General features: G+C 37.8%; 1 protein-coding gene across 4 annotated transcripts in view; it reads left to right on the plus strand.

Moving 5' to 3' along the window:
* fam13b (family with sequence similarity 13 member B) overlaps positions 1-17972 on the plus strand; it is a 65227-nt gene continuing 47255 nt past the window's right edge. For 2 of the 4 annotated variants that reach the window (XM_046406686.1, XM_046406690.1), the window contains exons 1-3: positions 2-237; positions 14087-14239; positions 16670-16879. In XM_046406686.1, coding sequence (XP_046262642.1) covers positions 16714-16879 — 166 coding nt within the window. In that variant the 5' untranslated portion in view covers positions 2-237; positions 14087-14239; positions 16670-16713. Of the gene's footprint in view, positions 238-14086; positions 14240-16669; positions 16880-17972 lie in introns of all 4 variants that reach the window. The other 2 variants (XM_046406688.1, XM_046406687.1) reach the window with 2 other exon arrangements.

The raw sequence follows: 17972 nt of genomic DNA on the forward strand, positions 1-17972 counted from the left end.
TGTGTATGAGAGAGAGAGAGAGAGACTCGCTAAGCAACGACCTGCAAACGGGCAACTGAGCCAGTCCGAGTAAAACAGGAACCACTTTATTTTTCAGTGTCTTTGAAATGTTCCCGACGATAATTCTTCGTCGTCTGCTTTGATCTCATCGAAGTTGCCGTCTCTTCAGACGTCGGCCACAGAAACCAAACAAGAAATTAATGCATCTTGCTCCGCGTTCCTGTTTGTTTTGACCTGGTAAGGTACCCCGTAGCGACTGATTAGCTTGCTTTGCTAAGAGAGCTTCTTCTGTCTCACTCAGCATCTTATGGGCTAATGCTAGCCAGCTAAGCTAACCGTCTGGCGCTTTGTGTCATCTGTTTAATTAATTATGGCTAATAGGTAGTTTGTGAATGCACCCGCCGCAGTTGTATCTTTCTTTAGAGGGTATCGTTGAAGTTCTCAATGTGTGTTAAACCTTTTATGGCTTTTATTCGCCTTCATTGTGGGCTAACGGCTAACGGTTAGTGACGGAGGCAGTTCCATCACATCTGTGGCTCCTCGGGAGGCACAGCAAGCTAGCGTAAACTCGGAAACAAAAAAGGAAAAATGTCATAAATAATTATGTGTTTTAGGGGTTTCTTTTAGATGCCACAAGCGAAACTGAAAAATACCTCTTCTTCAGTTTTGCAGACATTTGATATTATACTTGTCTGTCGTCTGTAGTTGTATCGACAAAGTGAGATGTAATATGCAATTCAGAAACATCTGGTTTTGGGGGTTATTGTACACAACCCATTACAGAAACATAACAAATCCTGAACTAATCATTCAAGTTTCGAGTCGCTGAAGTTCCCGTTCCTTTGAAATGTCTCTGGCAGTTTCGTTTTCTGTTCTGACAGTTTCTGGAAAGCTTCATCATTTACACGGATGCTCCGTTCCGGTTATATGTGCTGGAATGTTCTGGTGTTTTGCGGCAGGGCGCTATATATTAAACGAGTTTGCTTGTGCTGTTGCCGGTGAACATATTTTTATGTAGAATAATAATAATAAATCGCTTGAAGAATGTGATGGGCTGACTTTCATCTCTGGGCTATCTGAAATCCTCTGCACATTGCATAACCGTGTCCGTTCATAGCCCTGAACTAGATCGGATTTGGCTCTCCATATGGTGAACTACAGACACAAGCAAAGGGACCACCATGTATTACACATGCACAGTGTAGTGCACTGGGCACACACACATTGTTGTGCAAACTTGCATGCATACAAAAATATATTTACACATACAGGTAATATAGGTTAAAATAGTTATTAATGTTGTTTTTCTTTGTCTTTTATGATAGTAAATTAATACTTTTGGACTGAACCCAAAACAACATGAATAGGAATTGTGGAATAATATTAAAATTTGTATGAAGTGTAAAAAAAATAAATAAATAAGGAAAACAAAGATAGTTATATAAATAAGAGCTTAAGTGAAAACAAGCCTGTGAAAACTGTGTCCAAGACTGACGTAAACAATGCTAATTTATGCAAATACAGCTGTTCTGGCCTCTGATGCCTCTGCACTGCACACTGACTCGATAGGCATCCATGTGGTGTGAGCTTGTTGGGTTCAACAATGTACTAATGTTCTGATTGTATACACAAAGGGTGGCAAATTCCCTCAAACCATACTGCAGTTTACAGAAAATATACTTAAGATTCAAATATAGGCGTACTCTTGTGAAAAATGGTCTCTTTTGGTGTGTAGTCTTGTGTTTTTGGGTTCTTGACTCCAGTATTTTGGCAACAGCCACAACCCAAAAAAGAAAAACATAAACAGCAGTAGTTTTGCAGAATACACTTGATCTGTGGCCTTAAAAATCTGTCCTATAGCTCAGTTAAGTTTAACCTGTTGTCAGAACAGCAAGGTTATTGTGTAAGAGACAGCAGATATGTCTGTAGAGAGGCTGGAGTAAAGGTCAACTTTGCTGCGGTGCTGATGTTGGAAAAATGTTAGCAGAAGTGTTGTTGAGCCAGCCACTGTACACTTTGGATTAGAGGTGTAATACATTGGTGGTGTTTGGATTGGTGGTGGTAATTGGTGGTGTTCATTTTCAAGGCAATTTCTAGCTAAATTTAGGTTCACCAAGTTAAACCAGTGCAGTTTAGTTTTTGTTTTAACTGTTTTAGAGAGATGATGATGATGTCAGTTTTGTGATCATTTTGGAATTTGTACTTTGGGGTGCTGTTGATACTTGGATTTATGTTTTTTACCTAATTTAGGTACTCTCATTTGATGGAGTGAAGCAGAGGCGTAATGTATGAATTAATGTAATGCTTACAGACAGGCTTATAGTGAACAACATTCTAATGAGCTGTCAGATTCAGCATTTATGTGTATTTAGCTGAGCTTAACTCAAGAATACATGGTTAAAACAGATCAGTAATGCTGTTACACCATGATTGTTCTCTGTGAAGTACTGCAGGTAGTTCACACAAAAGTTATAGTTTTGTTTTAATGAAAATTCAACTAATGGCATTTATTCCTGATGTTTGTTACTGCTAGTTTGACAGAAGGAAATAACAGGATTAACAGGTGAACATATTTTTGTTTAGTTTGTGTTGTGTTGTGACTTTAATTTATGTCAATGTGAACAACTTATCAAAAATAAAGTATTGAATTTGAGAATTAATTTTGCTGTGTCTGCAGATGGCAGAATGAGAACATTTAAGATAAGACGCAATCTGCTTTTGGTTAACCAGCAAATTAGGTTAGAGGTCAATTGGTCCAGTTATTCCAGCATTTCCTTAAAATGGAGCTGGAAGACAACTCAAAGCAGCCTTCCTAAGTCAGATCAGGAGAAAGCTGGCTTTGAAATAATGGATACATGACTTTGTGCATAAAGAAAATTGTTCTGACTCTATCACTGCTTATTTTAATCAGGTCCTAATGTTCAGTAATATTTTAAGAAACTCATTGGGTTATCTGCTTGAAAAATTACTGAAATGATTAGCCAGTTGTCAAAATACTGGCTATATGAACAGTCTTCTGACTTATTGACTGAATAATTATTTCAGCTTCAGGTATGTGTACCTATTTAACTGACAACTCAGTGTTTTTTTTCAGGTTTTTCAGGTTTGAGAGCGAAATATTATGTTGAACCAACACATTGTTATATTGTAAAAGTTAACCTGGTGACAAACTACTAAGTAAATGCAAGTTCAGTGAGACACTCGAGACCCTGCCATGATTAGCATTCATGCTCATTAAGTTTACCCCAGCTCATCCTGTACCCTTTTTACGTGATGAGTCTCACGTATGCACATACCAATGGTGTCAAAACTCTCCAACCTCCTGCTGTGTGAGATAAGGCCGTGTATGTAAGACGACCCATAGTTTTTATATGGAAGGAAAACATGCGCACTCACAACATTCACAGCAGTGTCATAACCACACAGCTGCCTGCAGTGTGGGATTGTTGTTGCCATGTCAGTGAGTGGTTGTTTTAGACTCTGTGGACATGGGCCAAGCTAAACCAAACGTAGTCCAAATCTCTCTAAAGCTGGCCAGAAGTTCACCAGATTTAATCCTTCTGCTTGTGTTCAAACCTGCATGAAAATATATTTCATAACCTCACGTTCAGTTGGTTAAAATCTAATTACATTTTAGAATTAAGTGTTTAACTCTTGCTCTTTTGCATGATATGATAGAATTAACAGCTTATAAGAATAAGCTGATGTTCATAATATCAAAGAATATTACTAAAATAATGCTGGGTCCAAATTAATATATATGTATATATATCTATATCTTATCTATATCTATATTTATTTATCTATATATATGTATAGATAGATACAGATAGATATGTATATATGGGCTGACGACAGTTTCATGCAGCATGGCACTGACATGACCCAAAGATTGTGTAACAATACATATAGAATACAGTACATATAGAATGAGAGAAAATTGTATCCATATTGCACTCTCCAAACTAAACATTTGCATCTAGTTTAAATTAATTTGCATAAGCTGACATTTTTTGTACTTTACCAGAAGCAGAAGGTCACAGTTTTGAATATAGGAGGAAAGCTGATGGCAGAATCCTGTGTTGGACTGCTGGTTGATTTTAAGTAATCTTAGTAAATTGACAAAATGTCCTCAGTAGGTTTAAAGGCAATGTCCCATCTGTGCAGTATCTGAGTGTGTGAAGCCACATGAGAGCTTGTACTGTGATGAAAATCGCATGACTAGAAATACAGTATGTCAGCCTATCATGGCTTATATCTTTAACCACTGGCCCCTTTTTCTACACTGTTTGGTGGACTGTTACATTGTATGCTGTGGTTTTCTATATTAAGATATTTTAAAACTAAAGTGTGTTTGGCAGTCCAAAGTACTAAGTATTTTTTCACACATTAGTATCTGAAAATGTCCATTTACTCACCATCAGATGCATTCTGTTGAAAGAGTGTTGTAAAATTTACAAACAAAGCTACTGAAATGAACAAAAGTAAACACAATAAAAACCTACGAATAAATAACCTGTCACTTCTGTGTGGTGTGTGAGAAAATCACTCACACTGCACTGTCAGATTGCTTGGTGACTGATTCCATGCTCTTCTTCCCGCTCATTTGTTAGCATACTCTCACAGCTCGTATTTTGATCTACTGTTTACACACTGTGACGCACACACATACACACACACACACAGACGAAAATGACAAGACTTGTGCTATACTGCGTGAGCAATATATTCTTTGTTTACTGAGTCTCATTCAATCCTCTTACAGTAGAAAAGAGATGGTTTATTCAGTGAGCTTCAACCACAGGCTTGGGATTTCCTCATTGATTAACTATGGCCTCACTTCCTTATTGCACTGTCATTGTGTTCATAGAGTTGTCAGGCATGTGCACAGTATAACACAACAGATGGAGAGGGATCTGTTTCAGTGCAGCAAAACAGCAAAAGGCAGGGGTATACTGGCTGATATTTTAGTGTGCAGTGGTCTGTAAATTTCCATCAGTATGAGACACAGCAAGGGAGAGAGGTGATTTAGATCAATACTAAATCAATAAAGCTCAATGTCATTGTCTCAGACAAGGCTGGGCCCAGTTACTCGAGTAAGCTCTGCTAAGGTTTGGATCACTCTATTGATTTGCTGATGCGTCTGTGAACTGTAGATTTGTGTTGTGAATCACATTAAAACACTCAGTGCACATTTTATGCCTAAGGCCTATGCAAAGAAAGATTAATTGTCACAGTCATAACCCTGTATTCTGCAATGTAATCCTATATACAGTAGGCCACAGTGTGTTAAAACTATTGTTGTGTAAATGAAAATGATTGCTTTATGATTTTTGTTTTAATATAAGGCAGTATTCTTACTTCTTCTTTTATTCACAACAGTTTCTCAACACTTCTTGATACGTGGAGAATTGCAGCATAACACCTTCAAACAAGAGGGACACTTAAGATAACAGAGCTACACTTAATGTTTATTCTTTATGTATGTATACACTTTATGTCTTTTGTAGTAGATGTTTAACCGTGGTGCACGTCAGCGTTACTAATGAAGTGGTATGCACTTAAGAGCGTGGGCTTGATTATTGAAGATCAGACTCTAAAAATGAAGCTCTTCGACAAACTGTGAAACACACATGCAAATAAGTTGCTTAAATCTGACATTTCGTAAGAGGTTTCTTATGCAGCGTGATTTGAAGCATTTATTGTGGTCTTCAGAAAATGGTATGTTTTCTAAAGTAAATATAAATGCATGAAAAGAGGAACCTGTATGACTGTTGCCCCAGATGGCAACCAGACAAACTCAATGCAAATGTCCTGAACAAAATGCTCCACTCCAACATTTGCCAACACAGAGCTGCACTTGTTTCCACTGTAGGCGTTCAAGCTGCTTGCAGCTCTGCATCGCCTGATTCCAACAAAGAATCTTATTTTATTGTTGCCCCTAAACAGCACTTGTATGACAGTGAGTTGTATGAATGGCTGGCGACCATGAAATCAGAGTGTAGTGAAGCAGGCTTGAGATCGTAAGATCACCAGTTCAGAGAAACTCCCTCCTCCTTCAGCAAATGCCCGTAAGTGGGTCACTTAACCCTGGAAGTGAAGTGCATAGTGGCATTTAATCAGTAGTTGCTGTTGGCTTCGGTTGCATGGGGTGAAAATGTACAACATGTGTATGAAATGTGATGGTACTGATTAGAGCATAGATACCCTGGCACCTTATCATGAAATATCAAAAACCCTAAAAATCTTCAAATTGCTTTGTTTATTTGACCAGTTGTTCAAAGCCTAAATTCATTCAGTTCTATACCATTGAAAACAAAAGTAGCAAGTCTTGTTTCCAAACTGCAAACTGAGAATGTTTTCAGGTAGAATACCTTAAACAGTAATCAACTATTAAAAAAATAATTTTATGTATTTTTTTTTAGCTCGACAGCAAAAATGACAGGCTGGATTGGGGACAAGCTTTAGCTCTCTTCATCCACTTAGCAGGCATGTTGGTCAGATCTTCAGGCTCAAAATTCAGGATGGAGGAAAAGTAGTTTGACAGATTATTTAAGCCTTTTCACAGATCTTTTGCATGACATAAAAAAATAGGCGATCGTTATTTTTGTTAGATGTTCCTGCCATCTTCAGAGTAAATAAAGACAAGAGTGTGCTACTAGAGATAGCAAGGCCTGAAAAGCCTGTGTCCTCTGAAGATGTGCTTATTAATTTATCAAAGACAGGGCTGGCCTGGGAGGAGCCGATAAACTAGGCTGGGGCGGTGAACTACTGCTACTGATTCAAGGGCAAACACTGCCTTCCTGCCTCTGTTTCTTCTCCTTTGGCTTTGCTTCTCTTCACCTCACGTACTCCTTTTTACCTGTCACTTCCTTTCTCCCCGCTGCTTTCTCTCCTCTAATCTTCCTGTGCCATTCTCTTCTGATACTCTTTATTCTCCATGGCATTGCCTCTCCTCTTTTTAGTTTTCCTTTCATCTGTCTGCATCCATGCCTCACAACCTGATTTGACCTGATGATATCCACCTGGAAGACACCATGACCTTAAAACTGTGAGTGAGTGCTGACCGATTACATCCTGCAAACCTGCAAGCTATCAAAACTAAAACTTAAATTAGTTTGTGTGCTTAAATTATTACTTTGTACCATCATAATAATATTTTATTCACTACCAGTTGTAGTTTCATTTCTGGTACTAACCTTTGACCTCAAAATACTTTTTCTATCACTAAATGACAGAATTTATAATAATTGTGCCAAAATTTTACTGAATTATTTCCCTGAAGAAAATAGTGTTCACCTACAAGTAGCTGTAAAAATAGTTTCCTCAAATCACTGTTGCTATTCCATCATTTCATCTGTTCAATTGTTTTAGGGATAAACATATGTTTACGTCTATTTCGAACAGGCTCACTAATATCCCTGCCTGTTCATTGTTGCCATGCATGCTGTTTACCCCCACTTAGAAGTATGTTTGTTCAATGGTAAATTGTTCAATGGTCAACTAATAATTGACAAATGACACAGAAATATTGAGGTCACATGTAACAGAGTTCATTATGGAAACAGTGCAGATAGACAAGCAAATAGATTTCACTGTGAGTAGCACTAAATGTTAAATAAACTAATAAAAGAAAAGATAATATGCACACCTAACCCCAGGTGTGTAGAGACACAGGACATATTGGACATATTTATGTTTGCTTTTTGTTCACATGAATGTTTGTATGATGAAACCTTGTAGGTCAAAATGTTGCATCACCATGCAAAAACAGTTTGGGAGTTTGAAAGTCTTGGATGTGTGGACAGCCTCTCCTTTGTCTAAGCAAACTGACAGATAGGGAACGGTTGACAAACTGACAAGGAGGCAGACAGGCTCAGAGTTGGTTAAGTTATGTGCCTGCGTGCTTTGGTTTTCATTAAAAGAGATTCTTGAATTCTGTATCATACCATGCATTTCAGTTGGTCTAATAGTGTTCAGAATATTCAGTAAGAAATGTTCACAGCATCCCTCTACCTGTCCACTCGCTTGCCAGGGTTCAACCTAAAATTGATTGCAGTAACTGAAAATGCAGAAGGCCTTTAGGAAAAATAACAGATTGTTTGGCTTGAAAGGCTTTGTTAAGACCAGCTTTTTAAAAATTGATGAGGCAGACCTGTACATTTTTGCACATTCGTCTGTTTGTGTCATACGTGTCCAAGATGTGATTATGAGCCATGATAACATATGGAAAGACACAATTTAACTCATAGCTAGAGGAAGGAAGTGAAGGCCACAAGTTAACCAGTTGAACTGAAACATGAAACACATAGTACTAATTACTGCATGGATTTGGTAGACATGACATATTATTTCATAAACCCATCCTAAATTTGTAGTTGTTTGTTAAAGGAACTGCTGCGTCGAAGGAAAACAGTGTGACAGGTCGTTTGTGACAAATCAGATAAGGATCTCAGTCTTGGTGTTAAGCAATTGATAGACAAGTTTGCAGATAGAAGCCACACTTACAGATCGTGTTTGTCCTCACTTGTTTTTTTTAGGTGTCTGCTTGTTTTAGCGACAGGTCATGTGCATACTGGATTTCCCGTTTGAGAGCACAAAGAAGTTATGTTTTGTCAGTGTCATGGGATATAAGTTTTAAGAATGGACCCAAAAGTCAAATATGGAAATGTTAGCTAACTCAACTGCCAGAGAGCAGAGTTCAGTGGTTTCCTCTCTGTTCGTCAGGGGTGTTTCTCTGCTTGTTTTACCTTTTCAAGATTTTCAAATCAACTCACAAGTCTAGAGATCTGTGTGTGAGGCAAGAGCACTTTTCTTTTTAAACTTATGCAGCTGATATAAATGTACTTTTTAAATTTTACTTTTCCACCCTGCTGGTCATATGCTTTGATGCAGAAATGTGGTCGATCTTAACTTCTGCAGAGGGTTTCTGCTGTCTGACCTTTCACTTTCTATTTCCCTGATTTTGGTTGACCACGACAGTTTGGCCAGTGCTCACAGACGATGTAGAGTTTGACTGCCTTGATCTTTTTTATTTTTGGAATTTAACAGCATGATGCAAGTTTGGGGAAATTTGATGATTTATTTAGAACATCTTGTGAATATTTAATCTTCTTTTTGGTCATGGACTTGGTTTTGGAAGTTAACAGATTAACCGTAACACATTGCACATTAAGTTGTCTTTAGTCTTTGTCTTTCTAAGGTCCAGGGTTTGCTTACGTTTGCTTATGTTTAATGTATGAATGAAGGGGTCTTTCATTTGAAATGATATTATGGACATCAAGGTATATTTATGTTTCTATATATATACTTTCAACAGTTTTTACTTTGTGTAAAAATTAAGGTCATTTTGCCTTTCCTAAATATTCCTTCTTTGTGTTTTCAGCTCATTTTGTTGCCATTTTTTTTAAAGTGACTTTGAATGAATAAAGGTGTCCCTAAAGCAGTGGTCATTAGCTGGCTGCCTGTGGACCTCATCCAGTCCGTCAAAGCTTCCCAGCCTGCCCACAGAATATTAATGAATTGAGTGCATTTTCGCATCTAGCATTACTCACCAGTGGAAAAGTCTAGTCTGTCCGAGCGATTGTCAGTTAGCTTTGCCAGCCGCTGGCAACAAGTCAAGAAGTCTGTGATTCATAGTTTATCCATCCTCTTGAATCAGGTTATTCTCCAGCTCCGTCCACTCTATTCCTGAAGTAGAGTTTTCTTGTTAAGCTCAGAACTCATTCATTATTTGAAGTGTGTTTTTGTTGGCTATTGACTGCCTCCTTTGTGGTCTGTTCTACCTTTTAACTGTAGGGTAGACCTGTTAGGTCTGTCTCCAAATCATGCATTGTGTGTTTTTAACTTTGTCCTTTCTGCACAGAGCAGTTAGTTCATGTAACATTTAATTCACTACATTGTTCCCATTACCTCCTGGACAACTTTTCAGACTGACAATTGTTTTCTTGCTTTAATTCTTGTCGAATTGATGAATCCATATCTTTGTTTTACTTGACTCCTACAGAGTGAAACAAAACGTTTAGCTTAAAAACTCAAGTCTGTTCAGAATTACATGCACTCATTTGTGTGCGTGTGTGTGTGTACATATGTATGTATGTATATATTTAGTTTACAACCCATAATAACCATTGAGCTTGCGGGATTTTTGGCTCTCATCATGTTAATTAGGTTCCTCTGCTTGAGGTGGTGAAGTTTATTATTTTGCCGTCTTTTCCAGTTAGTCTTCTTGCACTTGGTACATATTACCATGGTAGCAATTATACATTCTCTTTCAGCCATGCTTGTTAGTGCAGTGTTCAATAATATGACGTCATTATGCCAGCAAATTGGAAAACTGTCATTATCACAAAATGAATGTTTTGTGAGTCGTATTAAAAACTATACTGGCATTATTGTGAGTGATATGATGCATAGCTCTGACGCTGAATTTCTTGCTTTATACTGTCTTGTCTAGTTGTGTCTCCCAATATATACTTTGTGTTGTTTACATATTATCAGTTGGCTCCTTTCCCTTGGGTCTCCTAGTTTTCTCTTCTCTTTCTTCTTTCTTTTTTCTTTGTCTCGTGTATTTTTCCTTTCTGTCTCTTAGAGCACTGCCTTAGATTTCTGTTTGTCTTCTAACAATGTCCCTCATTGTTGAGCAGGAGGTTGTCATGCACGATATCTGGAACAATAATATCTGTGATTAAGATACACAGGCAGACTGAAGGAAACATGAGTGTTGACTGTTCTACACTGTTCCATTATTGACCAAATCCTCACTCCCTTTAGGGTTAGTTTTCATGTCTGTTATAGCGCAAGTGTGATGAGCCCGGCACTAACAAGACCATCCTATTCCTATCCTATTTTAAAGGTATCTGATCTTTGGTACTGTGCCATTTAGGCCCTCAAATTGTTGATTCATTATAGTCAATAATATGCAATAGTTAAGGTTTTTATATGGCCTCAGTTTGCAGAGAGCAAAACTATCTGGTGTATGGTACCTTTTCATGATTTGATTTCAGTAGTAAATTATCTGACCCAATAAAAGCATTTCAGGTCCAATAGGGGGATTTTCTCTGGCTTTTAAAGAGGCTTATGGCATAGCAGTGCCAGTTTAGTTGGTTTTGGAAAGAATAGAGAGTGACGAGTGCATAACTCGGCAATCTTTATGAGCAAGCATAAGACTCGTGAAACCCCCATGTAATAATCCTAAGTAATAGGAAAACCTAAAAATGCTTTATTTCTTAATTTTTGCTGTCAACAGGCCATTTAAAACAAAAAATATTTTCTATTACTTATCAGGTATCCACTGGAGGGATTTGCTATAGCCCCTGTTTATTCCCTAATGTGGTAGTATGGCATAAGAAGGAAATAAATTTTCCAGGGCGAAGAAGGAAAAAAAAAAATGACATGAGTGGGAGGTGTAGTTTAAAATTCTGCTCGGGTTTAAATTTTGAACTAAATAATGTGCCAATGAATTGACTAGTGGAGGTGAGTTCCATTCAACCTCAACGAATGTGAATAATAACAAAAAGAAGCCATTACATCTGATAAAATAATAGCAAAGTGAAGCTTACTCTTACATTTGGTTTGACTGAAAAGTGAGGAGGAGGAGGCTCGACCACAGCCATTCAAGGCACCAACTGATTTGTCAATCATCTCAGTTCTGCCTCAGCTTCAGAAAGGGTAATATACTGATTTTTTTCCTTTGTAGCTCAGTTGCTTTCACACCGCACCCACACTGATGCGATTTGGAGCCATCCTTTATAAAAATTATAAGCAACCTTGCACATCATTAAGTAATGTGTGTCATATTACTTAATGAGCTTAAAACACAGTCGGCTGGAAATGTGTGGTCCTATATATCATCGTTATGATAAAATAACCAGTTTCATAGAGCATTTGGCACTGAGCTCATTAACAAAAGAACATGCACTAAAAGCAGCAACCAAATCATAACTGTCCCATCAAACACAGTAGAAACATTTACAGAAGGTCTTGGCAAGGATTTAGGTTTTACATTAACCAAAAACAGTAAAAGCCAGGGATTCAGTCAGTCAATTCAAACTGTGGATTTTATTTTCTTTCATTTCATTGCTAAAAATATATATATATTTTTTGCATGGTGATTGATTTAGCTCCATGTTTTTTATTCGTATATAAAAAAGTTATAGTAGCTTTTCCCATGTATGTGCGAAAAATTTGACACATTGCACAGGCCACAGTTTTCAGAGTTAACAGCATAGACACACACACACAGGAATTATTTCCATTTGGAACTAACACCTAAAATTGCTTGTAATCGGCTGGAATCTGTTAAATGTCTTTCAATGCTGACACTTTCCCCCAATGAAAGGAGGACCAACAGGTAGTATAGTAGTGTGTTCCAGCAGAAAAACAAGAATGAGAGGGTTGTTCTCAAAGGAGTTTGGTCATACTGCATATCAGGGCTCAACCAGGTGCTTGTGTGCATTTTCATTTTTAGCTCAGTACAGTGAGAGATGGGCACCATGGATACAAAATGTGTCTGTATCTTTAAATCTTGATGAGATGGCTTTTAAGAAGAATTCATTATAAGAATTACAAACGTTATTCATAATAAATGCGCACATTTATCAAGGCACAACATTCAGGCAATCTGAGTGTTGAGCTTCTGAGTCAGTGATTGTTTAAATTCATTCATTCATTCATTTCATTCATTTTTGTACACTTTTTTTTAAGCAATCAATATTTAGAAGTAATAAATTACTTTATTTAAGAACTAAATTGACATGATTTGTGTCACTAGCAGATGCATTTTTTCCTCCTTCCTCTCTCCCACTTATTTCTCCCTCTTATTTTCCGCTTCCTCCTCCATTTCTGCTATTTTTCAGCGTCTGTCTGACTCCATTGCGCTCTCAAAAATAGAGCTGTGCTTTTAAAATTTTACCACATGGCTGTGTTTCCATGTAGACCAGTCAAGTTGATGGGGACAGACTCGTAGGACAGTTTCCGTTCTCGCACACACACTCACCCTTTTATGCCGTCATGCATACACTTTAACACACACACACTCATGTACTGAAGTGGCATAATTTGATAGGTGCGCACACCTGGCATACACAGACTTAAAGTGACAGTATGTTCACATTCTGCTTCACATGGGCTTGCACAGACATGCAGGACACACACACACACACACACACACACACACACACACACACTCACACACACAGATGTTGGAGCAGCTTTCTGGCCTAACCGGTGTTTGTTTTGTTATTGCGTTCAAGTGTCACCTCCAGTACACTCGAGGACAACCTGACATCTCAAGCGTCGCAGTGGGAAGATTAGGTTAGAGAAAAAGAAATGTGAGAAGTAAAAAAGTGGGAGAAGGATAGCAAATGAAGATGAAACTGGAAAAAAGGCTTGAAAGGGCATATAGAAAATGGAGAGAAGAAGTGGTTAGTTGGATTAAGAGGATATTCTGTGACGCAGTCTATGTATTTTATTTATTTTTTATTTTTTTCCCCATTTTGTGTCTGACTCATCGTCTGGGTTCAGTTTGAAATGTTGTTTTGCTTGTGGTTTTTAGTAAGCATTTGCTTTATTTATCCCATTGATTCCTTATGTTGCACTTGGTTCTAATTAATTACATTTAATACGGGTCTCCCAAGTTTCACAGCACAGCAAGTGTAAATGTATACGTCACTGTTTTATTTTGTGTATTATTTTCTGGTTTTAAATGGAAAATCAAGGTGTTTTTTTTTGCATATTGCTTTTGTTAAGAACTCAACATTGAACAGACTAACTCACCATGGTAAAGTGTGAGAAAATCTTTGTTTTTTCAGAAAATGGCTGTTGCTGCTACAGACATAATATGCATATGTTCCTCTACATTGTAAAATTTAGCAGTTGAGAACAGCAAATGTCAAGGCTATAAATGTGCTACAGCCTGAAACAGTGCTGTATGTTTTACAATATACCTCACCAAATGAGATGTTGATAACCAGAAATTTAAAACGCTCCATCTTTTTCTCTCTCCTCACCTCTGTCTCCACCTCCACCTCACTTCTTTTCTGTGTTTTTTCCTTCCTCTGCCTTTTCCCTCTCTCTCTCCTCTCAGTGTAGCTAGAAGGGAATCCTGCAAGAGGGATTTGCGGTCCGTCAATGAGGAACTACCGGCTCATCTTCTGCCACAACCTGAAGCAGCCATAGATGGTTCAGTGGTTCACTGGCCGGAGGAGGAGAGGATAGGACACACTTTCACTGCTACACGGTGAGTACAGAGCCACATTCATGGCACATGAATATTTGAAATGTTTGAAAATCATTTTGCTACCTGGAATCCTATAGATTGTAATTCAGAGCACTTTTTTTTGTTGAATTTTTTTTTTTTTTTTTCTTTACTATAGTCGGAGTGTGGCAGCTAGATCAACTAGATTGTTTTTTGAGAGAAGGAATCACCACTCTGTTGGTCCATCATAAACAGCAGAAATAAAGCACAGGCCACTCTGTCTTTTCATATTACAAAAGCTTCTTTGAGGAAACAGTCTTTGATCAAAGTTCAGAGACACAGACTGAGATTCAGGCATACAGAAATCCTATTGACAGGAAACAGCCCAGAGTTTCATTATGTCCAGTTGCAACTCTTGCAGTTTAAAACTTGTACTTGTTAAAATTGTGATTCTGATACAATGATTATCATTATTGTTAACTAAACATGACCACAAAATCTCAAATAATTTTATTCTGTCCACTGACTGAAGGTCATGTAATAATAAAACCTGCACTTCCTTAAAGTCCTTACTGTCTCATTGTGTCATCAGTTAAGTCTACCACTATAAATTTCATTATAATCTGTTGGATATTTTTACAATTAATGAATAAATTGTTTAGTCTGTAATGAACTAGAAAAAAAATCATAATCACAGTTTCCCAGAGCCCAATGAGATATCTTCAAATTGTTTCTTTTGTTCAACCAACAGTGGACTCTTTGTTTAGTATCATAAATCACAAAGAAAACCAGCAAATTCTCAAATTTAAGAAGCTGCAACCAGCAGATGTTTGACATTTCACTTTGAAAATGACCAAAACAATTAATTTATTCTAAAAGTAATTGCCAAATAATTTTCTCTTGACTTGACTGTGGCAGCTGTACATCTGATATAACAGGCTGAACATAAAGACAACAACAAACTGGTTTTAAACTGGTTACCAGTGGAGCGAGAGGAGGAGCAAATAACTGACCACTTTGAACAAATGAAAAAAAATATACTTTGTTCCCGGCAGAAAAATCTTGTTTGACTGCTCCATTATGCTCTGGGTGTGTGCGTGTGTTGGGTTGCTGGTTTTTGAGCTGAATGCACACTTTGTAGATGTTGTAACACGGCTCTGCAAAGGTTCAAGTCTTGCACACTGTATTGGGTGCACGGTTTTATAAGCTTCATTTAACTGGAACAAAACAAGATTTTCTGATAAACATTTGGTAATGTTTCTCCTCCCCTGACAAGTAGAATGGACACCATCTGCCACTGTTTGTATTCAGATTACTCACCATCTGGCCATCGTCAAAGTTATGCTTCTTAATTAATTAGTTATTGTTGCAGATTCTGGCTTGCTTTGCAGTGATTTCCACTGCACTCTCGGCCAGTGACAGCATCCCCTTTACATGATATCAAAGGAGTAATGATGACAGATAATATAACAATTACTGTAATGATGGGAGCTTAATTAAATTACTGCCCTTTAAATAAAGATTATGTAACAGACAACTGGACAAGTGTTAAACAAGCTGATTTTGCCTCTGCTGAATCATATTTATGTAACTCAGTTCATCCACATCCCCTTCTGGGGACAAACAGTTGACAGTTGTAAGAAGTTAATACGATACTACTTTATAGAGGAACAAAAAAACCTGTTGTCCTAATGTAGCCACCATTGTATTCGGTTAAGACAGGACATCTGCTTCATAATCCCTGCCTGACAGCAACACCACCACTCTTACCTAAACCTGTCTCCTTCTCTTTCCACTGTGACTCCCTGAATGCAGGGACATCATGCACTTACCATTAATAAAGCAAAGAACCTAAATTGTGCAAAATTAATCTTGTAAATCCAGTCATTGATCTTTTAATTGCCAGCATCTAACAAGGACTTGTCATAACAAGTAATTTTTGGTCTTAGTTCATAGTTGTGCCAATTATATAGACTTCCTAGTTGTAAGTTGTACTCCTACTCCACCTGTTCTTTCTCCCCTCCTTGAAGGACCAGGTGTAAATGCCTTTTCTGGCCAATGGCCTTTGCTACTTTCTATTCTTTCTTTTCCTCTCCAACTCCTCCTCCTCCTCCTCCTCTTCCTCCTCTTCCTCCTCCTCTTGTTTCATAGCTAAATGTCACAAACATGCAACAGTGTGTAAACCAGGCACTCCCATATGTCTGAGAGTGTGTGCCTGTTTTGTTTGTTTGAACAGCCGAGGTAAAGTGTTTGCTGATGACCCTTAACCACTCGTCTTGCTTTTCTCCTTGGAACAATCTTTGTTATTGCGTTTTTGCCACTCTTTTGCTTTCAATGTGAGTATGACTGGAGATGAAAAGTGATGGTTTGTTTACACCAGGCTGCATTTCTGAACAAAGCATTTATTTAGTAAATCATTCCATCTTCACAGTTTGCCTTGTCTCACCTTTTTGTTTTTTCTTCTTTCTGAAGACGTGAGGTCTTGGCGGGGTTGTGGTGAGGAGGAGTAGGAGGCCATGAGGAAGAGCGTGTCTCCATTGCCAAGCAACGAGGGCGGGGGCTCAGCTGGCAGCACGCGGGTTTTTGGCGTTCCGTTGGAGGAGGTGACACGCACACACACAATCAGTGGCCATGAGGTTCCTGCCCTGGTGAAACACATCGTTGAATACATTGAGGAGCATGGTGAGTGATAGCAACACGTACAGATGCAAGATCAAGCCACTTCTGTGATGTCATTCATTAAAATTTAGGTTAAAGTGTTTTTTAAAATCCTTTGGGCTGCGGATCTTTGTTTCTTACCACTAAATGAACAGTAAATGATTCATCTGGGAGTCATTTCCACTAAATCATTATTCATAAACTTAAAATATCTGTGTTATCAGCCAGGGCAAATGATGCCAGTAAATTTGAAAGATACTAAAGCAATAAAAATTGTATTCTGATACAGCATATGTGACTCATAAACACCCACATGTTTGTGCTGATGCATTTTGTTTAAGCCAGTTGAGTGTCCTTCTTTTTACTTCTTAAATATAACCAAAGAAGTCACAGTAAAAGGAATTATCGGAATTTAATGGAAAACGTTAACTGAAAGCATAAAACACTATTACAGTGACAAAGTGCATGCATTAATTTGCCAAACTCTTAATAAAACACAATTTAGTTTGACTTCTGTATTTATGCATTAACAAGGCTTCTTTTTTATTAAAATTATTTTCTATGAAAATGATCAATAAGTCACGCTTTTAGTATACAAAATAGAAGCAGAACATTATCACTCATTCAAGCAAAACATAAAATTTGTCCTTTAATATACTTGAAGAGTTTTTGTCAGATTGAAATGAGAAAAAGAATAAGATTACAATATAAATTTCAGCCTACTCTCATTGCACCCATTTGTGCATGTAATTTGAATTCTGACACTTACAGACTCCTGAGTGCTCAGGTACATCTGATTGCTTTCTGTGATTTTTCTCTCCCAAATATGGGCTGCTGCTGTTATTTTGACTTATCTTGCATCATGATAAACCAAAATATATTTGTAGAGGAGATCCGGTTTATGTGATAAGATGAACTCTGGATGCACTGGCAGACAGCCTGGCCAGCCTGCTTCATTCTTTATTACACAACACTTGTGTCAACTGCAGCTCCTCTTGTGAAAACAGCAGAGCTTAACAGTGAAGAGGGGAAGCTACCAGAGTTCTTGCCCTCAGTCATATTCCTCCTGGAGCATTTCTTTTCAAGCCCTACAGAGCAGAAGCTTCAGTGTTATGTC

Source organism: Scatophagus argus, chromosome 12 (assembly GCF_020382885.2).
Source record: "Scatophagus argus isolate fScaArg1 chromosome 12, fScaArg1.pri, whole genome shotgun sequence".
Classification (NCBI taxonomy): Eukaryota; Metazoa; Chordata; class Actinopteri; family Scatophagidae; genus Scatophagus; species Scatophagus argus.